Source organism: Aotus nancymaae, unplaced genomic scaffold (assembly GCF_030222135.1).
Source record: "Aotus nancymaae isolate 86718 unplaced genomic scaffold, 86718_ANA_hifiasm-v0.15.2.pri h1tg000108l, whole genome shotgun sequence".
Classification (NCBI taxonomy): Eukaryota; Metazoa; Chordata; class Mammalia; order Primates; family Aotidae; genus Aotus; species Aotus nancymaae.
Genome location: NW_026988523.1, coordinates 17,988,629 through 18,008,426, shown reverse-complemented (window position 1 = coordinate 18,008,426; position 19,798 = coordinate 17,988,629). Strand labels below are relative to the sequence as shown.

Genomic DNA, 19,798 nt, shown 5'->3' with positions numbered 1-19,798 from the left:
TGGAAGTAACTCTCTTAGCTTCTAAGAAGCAAAGACAACTCAGGAACTAGTACTAAAATTCTCTAGGACACTGCAAACAGCAACAACCAACAGACTCAGGACAGCAAATGGACAACTCTCTTTCTGTTTATATAATTTTCAAAGGCAAGGAGGTCACAAGAGCTCCACATTTGAACAAAAATTACATCAGCAACCGTCAGTGTCTAAAACAAAGTATTTTTCAGCATTCCAATATTTAAAACCCCAATCATTCTTTTAAGCTTGCTACTACATATCATGTGAAAATGAGAGCAGTAACTAAAGCTGTGTCGATGTGTCTCTGAGAATTTTTATAAATAAAAGCAGATGATGTTGACATAGACTTTCCTCACACCAAGAAAGGATGAAATGTGACCTCGCTGTTCGTCAAGGATTAAAATGTTTGGACTAAAATGCATTTAGATTTTTGGAATTTACTTTCCCCTTATATTTCTTCTGTAAATATCAGAGGACATTAACAGGATAAAATGAAGACCTTTTTGCTAGTAGCTTTCTATCAAAATAAAAATGTTTCAAGAATAGCGGTCACAAAACAAAATATAAATTGGAAAACACTAGTTCAATTAAGTTTGTGTTTTAATCACATTTTGATAGATTCTCCTTTCTTGATTTCTACTGAAAAGCTGCTCATCAAATTATTGAGAAGCTATAAAAGAAATGCAGAACTTCAGATGCAAGTAAAATAGCGATCATTTACTTTTAACATTAGATAAGACTAGAACAATGTTATATGTAGTAAAACTTTACTGACAATATATTCTAGGGTTTACGATCATTACCATTGAGGAGAGTTCTCTTTTTGCTACAATTTAAATTGAACCCTGGCCTCTGTGGATATAAAGACTAACAGAGCGATCATTAACTCTGGCAAAAGATTCTTTCAAATAACTGATGGTAAGTAATTATCAAAAATATTTGTTTAAATACTTCTTAAGTGTACTCTTAAAAATTAATGGGGACCCTGGTGAATTTTAATGTGGATTATATTTATTTGTTTTATATATATATATATATAATTTTAGAACTAAAACTGAGAAATTTAAAAACACATGCATTCACTTATTTTTTAATAGATGCATGACATTTTAGTATAATGAACATATTATATTTTAAAACTGTGTTTTCCAAACATGAGAAATTTAGTGAGAAGAGTGGCACTGTTTCACATTTTTGCAAATCTCTATAATGTCTAATGTAGTGTAATACGAGACAGCTGAATGCTCATATTTGCTTCTGCATTCACTCTACTAGACACCACTCATCACACAGCCTCCAGAAACTCCATTACTCGCTTGTGAGACAGTAAGAATGAAAAAGACAACATCTTAGAATTATTATGAAAATAGTTTTGATCTCTTGGATCCCCTGAAAGAATTGTGGGAACCCCCAGAGTCTCCAAACCACATTTTAAGAACAGATCTAAATGAATTAATCAAATTTCTTTAATATTTTACCATACATACTCTTTTCATAAGATTTTAATAATGTTTTTGAGTCTTCTCTGAACCCACTTTATGCTGTTCATTTCTAAAAATAAAAGATGTAAAATTTCAGAGAGCATTTGTGCTTATGGAATTCCTTTTCTCTGATGGTCTGAATGGAATACAGCTTTTTCATTTTTTTTTCTTTCAAACACCTACTTTATTCAATCAGAATCGTCTCAAGGAAGATATGAAGAAAAAGATATCCTTATAGTGAAGGCAGGAATTCTTCCTCTTCACCCCTGTGGTTTCTATAAGGTAGCATTTTCCTAACCTTCCTGGTGTCTTGTCCTCAGTAGAGATGGGACTAGAAAGCCCACCTGCTCCTAAACCCCTCCATTTTGAGGCCAGTTTGCATGCCCAGGAGTTTGTCCTCTAGATTGGCTGTTGGTGGTCCTAACTCTACTCTGCTTATGCATAAATTGTCTGCCTGTGACTGGGAGGGTATGTTAGTAGAACTGATCCTGGAGGTCAGGGCAGCTCTGCCCATTATTGATGAACCTAGGGAACACATCTGACAATATATCTAATGCCCATAATATATTTCTGTTGGTTCATAACTTGGACAGCAGAATGACATGTTATTGAACCCACTGAGCTATGGTAATATCTGGAGAGAAGAAACAGAGTGAATTCTAGAATCCCTCATGTGGTGGGCACGTAGTTGCCTATCTCCTCCTTTAGTTTTCAAGCTATTTGGGGTTTGGGACTGGCATGAAGACTAATTGATTCAGCAGTACAGTCCCAGTTTGGGAGAATAAAATACTTTTTGTGAGACTCTGCTATATACACATATAGAGAAGTTGGCATTTCTATTACTTTTTAAAGTTTTTATTTTCATGATAAACTATTAAGTGACATTTAAAATGAAGAAATATGTCTCTATATTTTCTTGATATATTTAATTATAATGTGAATTTGAAACTGATACTTATTTCTGTGGCAATTCAAAGATTTAAGTATTTTAAGAAAGTAAAATTAGTTTATATTAACTTACATAAACCTGATTAAGGAGCAAATTCGAAAAGCTTTCTTATCAGAGAAAACATGAAGGCTAAAAATCTTTCAGCATGGGAAACCAGGAAAATGGCATTACTTCCTAGTTTCCACCTTGCTTTTGATTTATATTATTTAAAACTATTTATTTTCTACACAAAGCCTTTCTTTTTCACCTCATGTTCCCAAAGAGTTTGAACTTGAGGTGAATTCCTAATTTTGTGCTTATGACATCAACCTGTTGCTATGGAAATGTTTGTAATTTAACAAACAGAATCATAACAATAGTGCTTTGTACTATTTAACACTTTTCATCTGATGATTAAAAAGTATTTTGCAAACAGCATCTCAATAATCCTAGCAACCTCTTGGTTAGAGTGTCTGCAATTTTTTTTTCTTTTTCCCGTAATTGGAAGAACTGAAACAGAAGCAAAAGCAGGGCTTTTTACATAGATATCTATTGTCAGCATCTGAGCCTGAGCCAGGATCCAAGTGTATTCTCACCAAGGTCAAGTGGCATCTAACTGTTATTTTATTATGGAATCACAGAGGTATAACCTTTATGTTACAAATACAGAAAGATAATTTCTATAGTTGAGATAAGCATTTACCATGTATGATGAAGCTGACCAATAAATACATTTGTCTTTCAACTATCTGCAAGCTTCAATGTGTATCTTTATTTGAACACTTTGTAGGAAGTATCCTTGTGAATCTAGAAAACTTTTTAATAGTGAGAGCCATCATCTCTAAAAAAACTGAACTAAAATCAGTGGAGCTATTTTAGACGTTAACAGAGTATTCTTGGATAATTTTCTTCAGGAAACAATCCTAAACTAACAAAGAGAACGTTCAGCTGGATTAGCAACGCGAACTTTTCCTGCTTTGATTTTCACAGTCCTGTAATCCATACCAGATGTCAAATCCTGAAATTCAGAGTTAAGAATTTTGAACTATTGTCTCCAGTGAGATCATAAACACATTTTATGGGGCTGCTAAGTCACACACCAAAATAAATTTTTAACAAATCATTTTTTAAAAAAAGAAAAGAAAACTAAGTGAACCAGACACAAACATACTGAAGAAATGTACCTTTGAACCATTTAACTTGAGGTGGAGGAATACCAGAAGTTTTGCATTCCATAACGGTTATATCCCCAAGGGCAACCAAGAGCTCACTCTGAACTACCCTCAACTTAGGGGCTTCTGCAAAAAACAAACACGCAAATAGTCAACATTTAGCACAAGACCACATGGATTTTGTTTAGTTTACTAAATGAACCAAATTTATTTAGTTTACTAAATAAAAATCTATCAGAATTTATGTGCTTCTGGCCATTTCAACATTTACAAACAGAAAGAAACTTACCATGCACATGCACATAGATGTATGTGATAAAAATATCACTTATCAAGGTCAAAAAAAGGATACCAGGAAACAAAATGACTAAAAAAAATTATGATTAAAAAAGTCCAAAAAATTTAGAAAACTAATTGAAAGTTCTTTATGAAAAAGTTATATAAGGAAAGAAAAATCGTAGAAATCAGAATACATCTTATAGAAACAATACTAAAAGAACAGAAAGAGGAGTAATTCTAAGAAAATACAGTCAAAAGAGAGGCAATGGTAAGACTGACAGCTAAATTAAGACTTGAGGATAATACAACTGCAGATGAATTTGTTAACATTTTCTACGTCATTTTAAGGATATTCATGTTGAACTACAGGGAGTTATTTGCAATCCAAGCCTAAAATTTGCATTTATAAAAAGTAGAGTCTCCTGATTTTGACCCCTTCTGTTCCCTGTGATGCTAAATATAGACATTCTCTAAATTTCTGTCCTTCACTCTGTTTGCTTCACCGGCTTGCCCAAGGGTTCAGTTTACTCACACATTTTCTCTTGACGAGGTATTTTAGGACTTCCTAGCTTCAGCTGAGGTATTTTTAAACAAAGCTAAGTTAAATTCTCACAGATGATTGCCACTGCTTTCAAAATTCCATAGAATCTCTTTCAAAAATCATAAATGGTTGCATAGCTTTTTTTTTAACCTTACCCTCTGTTACACTTGCTCACTTATCACAAGGTATAGAGCTTCGCTGATAGCCCTAAACACAACAGGCTTTTACTCTCCTATCTTCTTTGCCTTTCCTAAAGCTATTTCCTCTTTGCAAAATGCTTTTTGCCACAACTCTTCAAATTCCACTCATTCCTCCAGACTGAGCCTAAATCCTGTCTCCTTTGAGAAATCTTTGCTAATTCCTGTCTGAATTAATCTTCCCCTCTGCCAACCTCCAACTGTAGTACTTGTCTGTCTGCCTTGTTATAGTCCCATGTGTATCCACCCCCATTATGTAAATTCTTGAAAAGTAAACGCTACATGACATAACGTTTTTTAAGTTTTACACTCCACAGTCTCCAGCACAGCATTTTGCATACCGCATCTCTAAAGGTGCTTAGTAAGTTAAAATAAATGTGTTTAATATATGGCTTCTATGTGAATGAACCAAAATTTGTTTTCACAATGGAATGCAGAATTCTGTTTCAGTCACTTGTTCTGCATTCCCAACTGTTTTTCCCTCTATACCTGGGTATTCTGTGAACATTTTTAATTGAATTTTCTCCAAATCTGAGCCCACTTTCCCTTCTAAAGGTATTCACCATGTCCCTTCTTCATTTCTATAAATGAGACCACTTCTTTCCAGGCTCTCAGTTCAATGCTCATGACATTTTTGTTCTCGCCCTCACCTATACCTTCAAGTACAATTTTCTATCTTTATTATCTCTTTTGAATCCCTTCTTCTCTACTGACAGTTTCATTATCTTACTATGAATGAGGTTGAATAAGAATGAATGAAAGGGTGGATTGCTAGCCATTGATGATATACAATATAACCTGGATCTGAGTATATGATACCTTTATCCTTTATTTGACCAAGAAAGACAAAATTAAATAGAAATATTCCATAGAATAATTTTCATGAAGTACACTTTTAATAAATGTTTAAGTTTGAAGGGGGAAATTGAAGATAAAAAGTAAAAATTATATACAGTTTTGAATATAAGTAGAAATTATAAAATGTAAGTTAAGCTAGAAAGGATATAGAATTTATTAATTTGAAAGTAAAATATTGCAGAGAACAGATGAACAGATTACTCCATAACCTGGAAATTTCCTTGATTTCTGTTAACTAATGAAGCTTTTCACTCTATGAACTTTTAACTTAAATTAGTTACAATATTTGCTTTAATCAGTGTGTAAAATGAATAATACATTATAATATGTATACCTTATTATTAATATTAATTTTCAAAAAGATATTTTTGCATTGCTTGATGTGATATTCATCCTATTTTAATTGTCTTTTAAACTGATTATACTTGCCAATGTATCTGAGAGTAGAATTCTGTTTATCTGTTCCAGCTGAATTACTTGCCAGGCAACCATAGATCCCTGCATCTTTGGGAGCTGCATTTTTGATAAATAAGGTACCATCTGAGGTCATCCTATACCTATGAATAAAAAACAAAAAGAATATAAAATTGAAAATACCATAACAGTAATATCAAGATAATATAGTGTTTTCCTTTAAAATATTTTCAAATGTTTTAGAGTTACATTTTTGGTTGCAGAAATGCTTATCATCATTATTTTACAAGCAGAAATGCAATAATAATAATAATATCATGGATCCAGTATTGGCTACATGCCAGCTACTGCTCTAAAAACTTTACATTCATTTACATTTAAAATTTTCCTAACACCCTAATGAGTTACATACTACTAATATCTCTGTTTTACAGGTGAACAAAGAGGTAATATAACTCACCCAAAGTCAAAGTTAGTAAATGGAAGAACTGGAATTTGTACCCAGGCAATCTTGCTCCACGTGGTGAATTGCTATACTAAACAGTTCTTCAAAATGAACACCTTAGAGATGTAATGTCACATAGGACACAGAGTCAGTGATGATCTAGGAATAGAATCTGGCTCAACTTGCCGGATCATACCTATGACCTCATCACTGCCAAACCCAGAATTGGAAGCCCCAGGGCTGGATACTTTGTTGTTTCTATTCCACGTGTTTATTATACTCTAGGAGCATGAGGGGATTCAATGCCTTTAAAAAGCATCCAGGAGAATAAAATATTTCCTACTGTCATCTGGCAAAAGTGAAAGTAATTACAATGTCTGCACACATTTTAATTAGAGCTACTGGTCTGTTCTTGGCCTCTCTCTTCTATTAAATCCAGGACGATGTCTTTAATCGATTTGTTAAAACTATGTTATTCTACCTCACGGAAAGTTTATTATCCTCATTTTAATTACTCAAGGTAAATTAACTGTCTTGGTGCTGTGTTTGCAACTCAAAGTATTGGGAAGCACTTGGTCCCAGCTATTGAATTCAAGACTTAATAACCTCAAACGTTATAAAGTCATCATTTATATTATTTTGACATTCATAGCCTGTTTAGAAAACGTAAAGCTATCTATTTTGGTCAAACCTCCCTTACTATTAAGGATTTGGTCATATTAGTTTGGTCTAGAAGTCTCATCAATTTTTCTCACTCAATAAAAACAAAGAACATGATACAAACCCAGTACCTGTGTGAACCCACGATAAACATATCATTAACGGTCCAGGCGATCTTTGGTTTGGGATAACCTGTTGCAGAACACATGATGGAGACCTCAGACCCTCCTGTGAAAGACTGATTCCTGGGCATCACAGTGACTTTGGGTGGTTCTGGAAATAAAAATATATGTATGTAGGAAAATTCCAATTTATCTTGACGTTAGAAGCTTCCTATGTTAGCAGATTTGTAGGTTTCTTACCACCACACCTTTATTGCCTTCCTTTATGAATGACTCCCGTCACGGATATGGCAGGAAAGAAACCAATGGTAATGAAAACAAGGGAAGTAAACTGTCTTTGAAAGTTAAATGAATTTGATCCCGATGTTATATTTCTGTGTTTCTACTGGTTACCATGAAGCCCCTTGTGGCTTGCTTCCACCAGCTGACCTCCAGTTTACGCCACTAATTTGACACTTCCCTATAAACCTGTTCCCAGGCAAAAGTCTCTAGATAGAGCTTTTGGCTCTTTCCAGACAATTAATGTAGGTTTGGAGCCACAGATTTTCCTGACTATGCTGTCTGCTTTGTTCGAACTGATCTTTCTCTTTTTGTTTATTTGATCATAAATATGTTAAGGTCAGAAACCATGTACTCATATTATTCCACATTCTATTATATTCTATAGCATTTAACATCCCTTGCATAGCATGTAGTGGCTTGTATATAAAAGACACTTAAGACTTTTGATGTAATGCAGTTTCCTAAACTACAATCTGGCTCTGAATTGTAATGTCTGCCAGTCCCTCCCAAGATCCTGCTACACTGGTCATTTGACTCATGTCCGTGTATCCACACACAGGACTTCAACTTAACAAAAAATATCACTTATTGAAACTTTCTCTTTCATTACACTTCTATGGCAGGAAAAAGACTTTTGAAAATGAAACACTAAATCAGGAGTTTATCACAAAAAATTGACAATTCTCTGAGATAATTCTGGGATGTTGATACATTTGTTTTGATCAATTACATGTTTTACATCTATATTACTACACAATAAGAATTAATCTTCATAGAAGGCACCATCAAAGAGATATTAAGTAACTCCTAATGTAAATATCTGCCACTCAATAAGGTAAACAAAAATAATTTCCATGTTTGAAACAGATTTCATGACTATTAACAGAAATAAATACATTCATTCAATAACATCTGTTTTTTGCACAATTATTATGTGCCAGGTACTGTGCTAACTTGTAGGGAAACATGGATGAACCTAACAGGTATGCTGTCTGCTTTCCATTTAATTTGGTTTTTACTATAAATAAAATTGGGAAATTCAGTTAGCCAGTTAGATGTGGATCTCTTTATGATGTATCTTTCCTGTAAGTTAGTCTGCAAATCATGGTTTAGTTTCACTGAGAAAACATTAGCTTGGTGAATCCCTATACATGTGAAAGAGATACAGATGGTACTGCTGGGCGGCAGCAGCTACACAACTGAAGGAAGCTAATCAGTGCCTAATTACTAGCAGCTTACAATTGACCCCTCCCCTTTTTTCCTGTTTACATTGTGTTCTTCAAATTATGATCTAGTCTTTGAAGTTAATGTTTAAAGGATTTTTTCCGGTCCATGAACTTGGTTGATAGCCTCATTATTCCATGGATTCTTGTTGGTGAGCATAGGGCTAGAGAAATGTGTGAGGTCAAGGGCAGACTGAATATGGCCAGTAAGTTCAAATTGTGATTCCATCTGGAGTCCATCAATTCTGAAATTCTGAAGGACTACACATGCTGTAGGGATGTTGCAGATAATTTTCAGGGAATCGGGTGGGGGGTGGAGAATGAATAGTCCTTTCTCTTTGGAATTTATTGAAACACACATTTACTCAATCCCATCTTCCTAAAATAAAATGCTTCTCATGTCTAGCTATCAACATGGAATTGCTGCAAAGATTCAAGCAACTCTCAGAATTTTTGTCCCAACTTGGTGCCTTCAATATAGTCTGCCAGAAATGGCCTGGCATCTCTCCCAGCAAAAATCCCACTGGTAGGCTCTATAGTTCAGATATCAAAGTAAAAATAAGTTAGTTACCCAAACCAGGATGCAGAGAGCTAAGAGATCATTGAGCAAATACAGTCTGGACATAGGGTGCTGCTCAGTATCATGAAATAAGTCTGCGTGCAATACACAGACGGGATGACATCATCCCACAGGAGGTGAGAAATTTACCATTCCCTTAGAAAGAATATTCCTGCTGATGATAAGATACTTAGAAAGAACATGAACAGATACAGAGAAGCCAAATTAGATTTCCATTAAGTAACAGTTGAATAAAAATGGCCAAAATGAATTAGCCTTTACTTAATCAGGTTAAATAATAGTATAATAGATCTCACTTTAGTTATTTCAACTGTTAATTTTTTAATTCCTAGAAAAAACTCATTTTAATGAAGTAGTTTCAATGGCACAAGAACAGGGAATTGAAGAACCACAGTTCAACTCCATCAATAAAGTAACATCATTTGCCAACTAACAAACTGAATCTACATCTCTTTATTTACAATGTAAAATCCTGTTCTGATAGGAAAAAAAAAATAGTACTAATGTTGGATTTAGAAGTCTGGAGTTCAGCTGGCCTTGGTGGCTCATGCCTGTAATCCCAGCACTTTGAGAAGCCGAGGCAGGTGGATCACAAGGTCAGAAGATGGAGAGCATCCTGGCTAATACAGTGAAACCCTGTCTCTACTAAAAATACAAAAAATTAGCTGGGTGTGGTGGCACGCGCCTGTAGTCCCAGCTATTTGGGAGACTGAGGCAAGAGAATAGCTTGAACCTGGGAGGCAGAGGTTGGAGTGAGCCAGACTGCACTCCAGCCTGAGTGACAGAGCAAGATTCTGTATCAAAAAAAAAAAAAAAAAAAAAAAAAAGAAGAAGAAGAAAAGTCTGGAGTTGAATTTTGGAGAGAAGTAATCCATCTTTCCTTGAGATTTTCAGTCTTGTATCACCACCATCATCATCACCACCTCGAGCAACCAACACCACCATCATCCAGAACAACTCGATTTTTGCTAGCCAAAGCTATGTGAACACAGCACTCTGTTAGGTGGCAAGGTATTAATTTGCTTTTTATTTTTTAATTATAACAAAATCAAAATACATGTTTTTCCTATCAATAATTTAGAAGAATTAAATATAAATATAAAATGAAAACCAACACTACTTTAAGAATTGGGTATCTTAATCCACTATTAGTGGTAAGACTAGCAAAAGTTTAAGCAGCCATGAAAAGAGCCATCTCACTGCCTACAAAGACTAGGGAAGAAAAAATCTCACCCAACTCTCTTGGAAACTGCCAATGCTATATGCAAGCTCAGGAGGCATATTTCCTGTCAACTGGGTCTGATTTGTTGCTCTTAAGCTTCTGGTAGGAAATTTCTCAGAGAAAATGCCTAAGGACTTCTTCTTCAAGGTTATTTAATTACCACCAACAAATTAATTAGATAATGCAAATCATTTAATTATCTAAGCCACAATTAGCAATAGTTAGCACCACTGGTATATTTTAGAGTACTTGGCCAAATTTCTGTGTTTTCCTTTTTCCAGCCAACAAACATTTACTGAGTACCGACTGTTTCAGACACTTTATGCCTTCAAAGATCTCACAGATACTGTAAATAAAGTACATTATGTAAAATTAGGAACTAAATCTCTTTCTAGTAGTCAGTTCACTGAAATAGGAGGGTGGTGCCTTCCTTCCATCAGCCTATTATGTGCCAGGTATCTAACTCTAGACCCATCATTTATTTTCCACAATAACACTATGAAGTGTTACTGCCATTTTACAGATAAAGAAACTATGGCTCAAAATGGTTAAATAATTTGCCCAGTCACTTAAAGGTGGAGTTGGGATTCAAATGCAGACATTGCAGGCTCCATGGTGTCTGTCTATACCTTAATGGGATAATAATGGTACCTACCCTCATAACGTTATTACGGACTAGCTAGGTTAATATACATAAAACACTTAAAAGAATGCCTGGCATGTAGTAGTCACGATGTAAATTTGCTATTATTATTAGTATTCCACTATATAGCAAAGTATGACAAAATAAAGTACTATAGTATTTAAAATACATCTATGTATATGTACTATCTAGACATTTGCAAACGAAATTTGATCACCACAATCCTCACGCTTGCCTATTCCATTTAGATTATATACCCTATTTAAGGTTTGGCATGGTGGCCCATGCCTGTAATCCCAGCACTTTGGGAGGCCAAGTGGGGAAGGATAGCTTGAATCCAGGAGTTCAAGACCAGTCTGGGCAACACGGGGAAAACCTGTCTCTACTAAAATAGAAAAATTAGCCTGGTGTGGTGGTGCATGCCTGTAGTCCCAGCTACTACTTAGGAGGCTGAGGTGGGAGGATCATCTGAGCCCAGGAGGCAGAGGTTGCAGTGAGCCAAGATCGTACCACTGCACTCTACCCTGAGTGTGAATGAGACCCTGTCTCAAAAAAAAAAAAAAAAAAAAGATTATATACTCCATTTATAAACAATATTTGTTATATCTCATTTAATTCTTCTGAAATCTGAAATATTTCTAGATACTTAAAATTTACTAGAAATTTCAATAAAATAGAAAAAATTAGATTTTTTTTCCTCTGTTTTATGGATGGGAAAAAAAGCATGCTACTCACCATGTCATGTGGCACATGTTAAAAAGAGTTATGATGATAAAAGAGCATGTGGTTATAATATTATTTTCATATTTAGTGAGGTCATTCTGGTCATTAAACACTGAACTGACTTCATCAATCATCTTGAGAAATATTTCCTTTTTTATTGCAATATTCTCTTTGGTGACATGGACTAATTAATGACAGACATTCACCCTTTCCTGATATCAAAGAAGACAAATTAATACTTCTAATTTTCACATAGAAATAACATCAAAGAGATCAGGAGGCTTTGTCTGGCACTTTGATTTCCATGTCACGGCATGTGATTATGGAGGAGACATCAGCTACACACCGAATATGCTCAGACTGAACCAGGACTTCTGGGTTGGTCTCCAGCCTTAAAAATCCTCCTCATAAGGGAATAACTAGTGGAATCAACAGAAAACTATTTGTGTTGTCAGACAAATAGGCAAACAGTCTTAAACAAAATCTTAAACTCCTGCCATGTACATAAATACTTCCTCTTCTCTCCCACACTTATCTAATCTTTACTCAGAAGCAGTATAAGCATTTGAAAATTAAGCAGCCACTGTATCAAATTAACAGTGACAAATTGCTTTAGCTTATTTTATAAAATTTTTCAAAAATCACTCACGTGATTTTGTTTCTAAATTGGGGTGAACTAATATAAATGATACTTTAAAAATAACAACTACAAATTTTTCATGAGATAATTACCGGATTTTGTTATAAAATATGGTTTTAAATGCAAGCAGGAGTATGCTGGCTCTTGCTACGACTGGAAAAGAAAGTACTTACATAATGAAATTTCAAACTGCTGATGTGATTCAAATAACCCATTGAAGTTAATATAGAACCATGACAGATAAGGGTGGTGACCAAGACTTCCCTAGAGTGTTATTGTTACATTGAGGTTTATCCAGCAATTAAGGAATTACACATCTACTGGGTACAATTATATTTTTTCCTTCTGTGCAAGGCATCGTAGGTTTATAAAATGACAAAGTGGCATTATGAAATATATATATTTTGTCTTTGTCCCATTTCCCGACATACAGCTACTGAAATCCTTGGAATCTTGGTAGCGATAAAAAGTTTTTTTGCATGCTAATAAGATAATTGGTGACTGGGGGTCCCCAGATGGCTTCAGGATGGGGCTAATCACCAGAAAGACCAAGATAGGATGGAACTTTCAACCCCAACCCCAAAATCTAGGGAAGGGAGAGGAGCTGAAGGCAGAGCTGATCACTGAGGGCCAATGATGTAATCAATCATGTCTACAGATTGACAGCTCCATAAAAACCCAAAACAAAAAACAAACAAAAAACCCCCCCAGGGTTCTGAGAGCTTCTAAAATAGCTAAACATGTAGAGAATAGCTGAACACATAGGTTCCTGGAGAATAGTGTGAAGTTCTGCGCCACTTCTACCACACCTCACCCTATGGATGTTCATCTGTATCCTTTGTAATATCCTTTATAATAAATGAGTAAATGTAAGTAAAATGTATCTGTGGGTTCTGACAGTCACTCTAGCAAATTAATCCAACTCCAGGAGGGGGGTTGTAGGCACCCTGATTTATAGCCAGTCAGAAGCACAGTTCACAAGCTACAGTTTGCAACTGACATCTGTAGTGGGTGGGCCATCTTGTAGGACTGAGCCTTCAACCTGTGGGATCTGACATTATCCTTAGGTAGTTTCAGAAGTAAATTGGAGGATCACTCAGCTGGTGTCTGCTGAAGAACTGCTTGGTGTGTGAGGAGGAAAAAAAATCCCACATATCTGATCTCAGAAGTGAAGATTGGTATATGGAGAGGGAAAAATACACTTTGACTTTTCCTATATCTCTTAATAGGCAATAAGTATCTCACAGTGTATGTAATATGATCGAGAAAAAAAAACTAAACACATGAAACTGATCATGATTAAATGCAAAATTGAGTGACAAAAAAATAAGTTCTAGAGGATACCAGAACAAAGAGACTAATATCTGAAAGGCGGTGGTTTATGAGATGCTTCACATTATAGGTAGAACGTAGATAGGGATAATAGAACTAGAATGAAAACGACAACATTTGGAGGCAGTGAAAATGCCTCTGTGACTCAAGTAATGGAAACTGGAGTTGAGACAAATCATGGAAGGATGAAAAGTAATGAAACAAGGGCTAGGGTCAAAGCAGTAGGAAACAGGAGTCCTTTGAAGGTGTAACGAACACGGAGCCTGGCAGAGAAAATGTTCAGTTGTCATCAAAAATTCAGTTCTGGCAACTGAAGACAGGATAAGAGCAACACCTATCCATTCTTTTGAGAAACTCATTACTGAGAAAATTCAAAACTCAGAGACAGATACCCAAAATTATCTGCCTAACAGTAGTATGACATATAAAATTTGCAGCAACAGTAATATTTTATGATATGAAAGAATCTGATAATTTCTCTACCTATAATTCAGAATTAGTTACAATATAGAGGCTTAATATTAGTAGCAAGTTCAAATATTCAGTTACCCATGTTAAGGAAACAGGCATAAAGAAAAGATGCATGGCTACCTTATTAGGATCCATAGTATTCACATATTGAAAGGAAATTTTATTTCTTTTTTTCTCTATGTATTGCTTTATGAGGATACAATTCAGGATTAAATGTTAAGAGAATTGTGTAGTTTGTGGACAGGGGAGTATATGTTTTATTCTGGGGTAATTAGAAAAGCACAAACATGTTTTCAATGAATGAACAGTTAAAACAATATTTAGGGAAAATTCACTTGGTTGTCCAATGGAAGATGGATTGGAATAGGGGAACAAAACTAAAAGAAAGGAAGTCCGTAAAAAGAGGATTCTAATAGTTTAGTTTGAGTTGGATGAGAGTGGTATCAGTGATCATGAGGAGGAAAGGAGTGATATGAGAGACAGTGAAATACTGACCTAAACATGCATAGAAGAAGGTGGAGAGACCTTGACCTAAAAATACTATTACATGGGAGGCAGTTCCACTGAACTGTAAATTTTACATTTGCTCATTTACACTGATCTCTATCAGCAATACCAAGCACCCACCAATTCAAGCATCAGTCCAAAGAAAACATCTCCCATTAGGGACATACATGTCCCTAAATAAAGAGGGCATAGGAAATTCAATTTTTAAAACATTAATACATTGTTATGTGTGGTTTGGGAAAAAGAGAAGAGAGAGAGAGGAGTAAGGTATGATTACTGAAAAGAGACCTTAAATGCTCAGACTCCTAGTCTACTGCTCTTTCATTACCCCAAGAAGCAATTAAATTAACAGTGTCAGCAACCTAAGAATTTTTTTCTCTACAGCTGTCAGTATTTTTTTAAGTGGGCCATACATTTTTAGATGTTTTTATTTTCCCTCCAAAAAAATTTGTGCTCAAAAGGAATCTAGAGGGTCAACAATTGTTGACTGCTGTTGTTTAAAAAGGCATTACCTTTTGGAAGAAAGCATCTCACAGCTGCCTATTTATCTCTGCGAGGAAAAATTCTCAAGTTTCTCTCAATGTTCCTAGTGATACGCTTTTGCACTAAGAAATTGATAATACTCAGGAGAAGAAAGATACTCCATTAATTAATATTTACTGTTTTTTTTCTTACTTGAGTTCTCACGATGAAACCTAAGTACTCTTAAGTTGGAGTTGGTTAAAACCCACATTCAACCAAACCACCGAATTGATTTCTGTTTCTGAAAACATAATAGGAACTGTTGTTATGTTCACAAATATATTTTTAATTATGGGTAATATATTACTGAAAATATTAAATTATCTAACATCAAGCAAAGCTGCATGAGAAACTGAAAGAGAATTTAATTACTGAAACTAATTTCTATTGAATTATATAGCCTGCAAAAGTATTTTACAGGATCTCTGATACTTCTTAGTATCTATATTTCCTATAGAAAAAGCTAACTTCAAAAATTTGCCTAATGACTATCATTGAGCCTGCTGAGAATTGTCATTAGTAGCTCTACCCTATCCTAACAGCGTGCCTACTGATTTAGGTCAATCAGCTTATTTAAAACATTGACATTGTTTTCAAATGCATTTCCCTTTCTAATTAGGGAGGTAAGTTCAGCAAGTTCTGGTGCTAACTTTTCCACATGAAACTAGCACAATGAGAAATGCAAAAATCTCACTAAGAACGATGTATAATGGACAAATGTGCTTGTTCACATGACTTTTCCATAATTTTCAACTAGTGTAAATGGGAATAAATACATTTAAACATTTTTAACTTTTCACATGCCTACTAAAGAGTTCCTCATAAGTGGCCAGGGATTTCTTAAAAAGAGAAGAAAATGAAAACTAAACACAAACCAATCAACCTAACAAACCAAAACAAACACCAACAAAATATCAGTTTCCTGGGAAGGACGCAAGGGCCACTGAAATCTGAAAGATATGGAATCAGATGCAACATTTCCAAATGATATCTCATCAATGGGAATGTAAGAACCACCTCTCCAAAATGGTGAAGTTATTTCTGAGTGGCAATAATTCAAGTAAATTACGTCATGGTTTATCAATGTGGCAATTGCAGTAAGTTTTCTAAAACTTCTGCTCTTGTTATTTCTGCCTTTCTTCTTTCTCCAGGAGACTAGAGCTATACTGTCCAATATTGTAGTCATATCTGTATCCACAGGGGTTTACTTAAATTCAAATTTGTAAATCAAATTCCAAATGAGTTCCTTGGGTACACTAGCCACATTTCAAGTTCTCAATTGCCAAATGTAGCTAGTGGCTGCCACATGAGCAGTATAGATGTAAAATACTTCCATCATTGTAGAAAGTCCTATTGGACTTCAAACTACAAAGGTCTATTAAATCTCAGAGGGAAGGTTGCTAATTGATTGTCTTACCAGTAGGTGGTGCATTGGCAACAAAGCACTCAGGCAAAGAACTACACGAAATCTACCTTGGCAGTTATATACTGGATTTACCCACCTCCACCACCCCAGCCAACAAAAAAAAAATTCCACATTTCAAACATCATTGTGGTTATAAAATTCAGTTAATAAGAGAAGAGCAAGAGTTTCAGGAATATTAATGATAAATTAGGGTTAGATTAGATTTTACGACAGACTCTCTTAATGGCAAATAAGCATCAGAACTGCCTACAGATAAATGTTGGGAAGAATTATTTTCTCCAAAATAAACTTTTTAGAACTAAATGTTTTAATATTTACGGTAATATATCACTAGATCCTTACTTTATAATATATACTTCTATTTATATAAAAGAAATGTTTCTTCTGATAAATTGACCTAAAATCTATTTTTATCTTAAGTGCTGCTGCTTTTCTTTTTAAGAGGCATTATTTTTTAATTTATGTTCTTAGTTATTTCTTATTTTTAAACTGTCTTTTATTTTCTCAATTATGTTAAATATAGATAAAGCATATTCTCAGAATATCTGGAAAACAAAAAGAACAAATTACTCATGTAATTCAATCCTCTAATAAAAGTGAGCATTTAAAAATTAAAATCCTATTTACACAAAGTTTAAAAAATTCCATTTCTATTAAATAATTTGTCAAGTACAGAAAAGCATGAAGTGATTTATTAAAAATGCAAGTTAACTGCCTGAAGTAGATCTTAAAAAAGAAAAACAAAAAAACTACAAGAAAATAAGTCACTTATAGTTCTGCTACCCCCAAACAATCATGTACACATTTTGTATATGTCAATCTAGTTCTATTTTTTCTCCTAGCATAGCAGTGTTGGCTACCATTTGTTTGTTTGCATAGCTGGACTTCTGAGTATTGAGGTAAACCCTGCTTAAGGTGATTCCTTTCCTGGGGAATTTCCTGTGTCTAATTATACCATTATTCTCATGGTAAGGAATTCTCATAATGAAGTAAGCACATAAACTCATTCACATTCTCACATGCTCATCAGTGTGGCTGTTCAAATAGCCATAGTTTCTGAAGTCAGCTTTGCTTCCCAAGGCTTTTTTGATGAGTGGGTAATGAGCCTGATAATAGCCACTGAAGGAAATTCATGTCTTTCATATCATGCCCTGCCCAGTTTTGATTTTTTTTTTTTCCTTTTTAAGATCCACTTCAGGCAGTTAATTTGCATTTTTAATATATCACTTTAAGAAAGCTATGTGTTTGGTATTTTTCCTGAACCCTTGAACATTTGAGAATGTCAAATTTTGATGGCTTTTCATAGGAAAGACATTTAACTGGATAAAATTCTTGGATTTTTTTTTTTCAAAACTACGTCCACCTTTCTTATTATTGTGTCAGTTGGAATTCTCAATTGCAAACAACAGAAACCAGGCTGGCTGACTTAAGCAGAAAAGGAATTCATTAGAAAAAAATTTTTTGAGGTACAGAATCAAGAAGAAACTGGATATCAGGTAGAAACGGTGTGGCTAGATCGTTGAGAATGCAGCCAACATCAGTCTGTTAAAGTGATGGTGAAGGGCCACTGGGACTTTTGCTTCTGCTGTTGGACTCTAAATTCCATGATGCTGCCCAAATTGGAATTTTTTAGGTGTTCATGGTCTTGGCGAGAGTCGAAGTCCCACTGGGAACATATGAGTGGCTGGCTGTAGGTCATGTGATCTTGGGGATAAGGAAAAGGAATTATCTGATCTCACTTGTTTTCTGCTTCCCACCAAGATAATAAATAATTCCTCCTCAAATTAGGGAAAACTATTCAGACCCTAAGAGCAAAACTATGACAAATATCCACTGCAATTATCTTCTAGTGTTTAGTATACATAAGAAGTAAGACACCCGTCTGATTCTACCTCTCTGTTAACAACGGGTTTGGTCATATGCTTATGGGGAATGAGTAGATTCTTCCTACTAGTAACTTCAAATTCAGCCAGGATGTGTCTAGATGAAGTTCTTTCTTCATTTGCCTTGGTTAATCTGCTCACCCATGACAACTTTTTTCTCCCTAGAACAGTCTTCTTCAACTATATCTTGGACTATTTCTTTAGTTTCAATTGTCTTTGTTTTCTGAAGTCCTATAAATTTTAGATTAAACTTCTGTGTTAATTTCCACTTAAAAAATCATATTATTCAACTGTTAGTTCTTTTCCTCAACATTCTGAAAGACTTCTCGATTTTATGCACCACATCCCTGATTTTTTATATAGAATAAATTCTGCTTGTTAGTGCTTCTACTATATATTTGCCCTAAAATATTGCATTTCAAAAATCAAATCTTTTCAGATATCTTCCATTCCATGCATTATTGTCCTTTCATCTTAGCCAGTTCTTGCCTTATTTTATGGTTTGACTGCATCTCCCTGAATTTGTGTGCTGAAAAATTAATCTCCGATGCAACAGTATTGGGAGGTGAGGCCTCATGGGAGATGTTTAGGTCTCTGACCACATGAAACATCAATACTCTTATAAAAACGATGAGTTCGTGTCCTTTGTAGGGACATGGATGAACCTGGAAACCATCATTCTCATCAAACTGACACAAGAACACAAAATCAAACACCACATGTTCTCACTCATAGATGGGTGTTGAACAATGAGAACACATGGACACAGGGAGGGGAGCACTATACACTGGGGTCTGTTGGGGAGAAATAGGGGAGGGACAGCGGGGGGTGGGGAGTCGGGGAGAGATTGCATGGGGAGAAATGGTACATGTAGGTGAAGGGGAGGAAGGCAGCAAATCACACTGCCACATATGCACCTATGCAACAATCTTGCATGTTCTCCACATGTACCCCAAAACCTAAAATGCAATTAAAAAAAAATAGCTCACAGGAGTCGATTTGCTCTCTTGCTCTCTTTACCTTCTGCCTTCCACCATGTGAAGATGCAGCAAGAAGGCTTTCACAAGAGGCATCAGGCTTGATCTTGGAGTTCCGAGCCTTCAGGACCGTGAGCCAATAAATTTCTGTTCATTATAAATTACCCAGTCTCAGATATTCTGTTACAGCAGCACAAAACAGACTAAGACACCCTTTGAATATACACTGTCATCTAAAAGAAGTGAAGTCTTTTT

At 35.1% G+C, this 19,798-nt stretch overlaps 1 protein-coding gene across 3 annotated transcripts in view; it reads right to left on the bottom strand.

Annotated features, from left to right (window-relative positions):
- The window catches only part of HMCN1 (hemicentin 1), a 443,485-nt gene that overhangs the window by 212,448 nt on the left and 211,239 nt on the right, over positions 1 to 19,798 (bottom strand). For all 3 annotated transcript variants that reach the window (XM_012444401.2, XM_064370607.1, XM_064370606.1), the window contains exons 12-14: positions 7,122 to 7,263; positions 5,901 to 6,028; positions 3,609 to 3,722 (exon numbers count right to left, since the gene is read on the bottom strand). In XM_012444401.2, the coding sequence (XP_012299824.2) occupies positions 3,609 to 3,722; positions 5,901 to 6,028; positions 7,122 to 7,263 (384 nt within the window). The remainder of the gene's footprint in view (positions 1 to 3,608; positions 3,723 to 5,900; positions 6,029 to 7,121; positions 7,264 to 19,798) is intronic.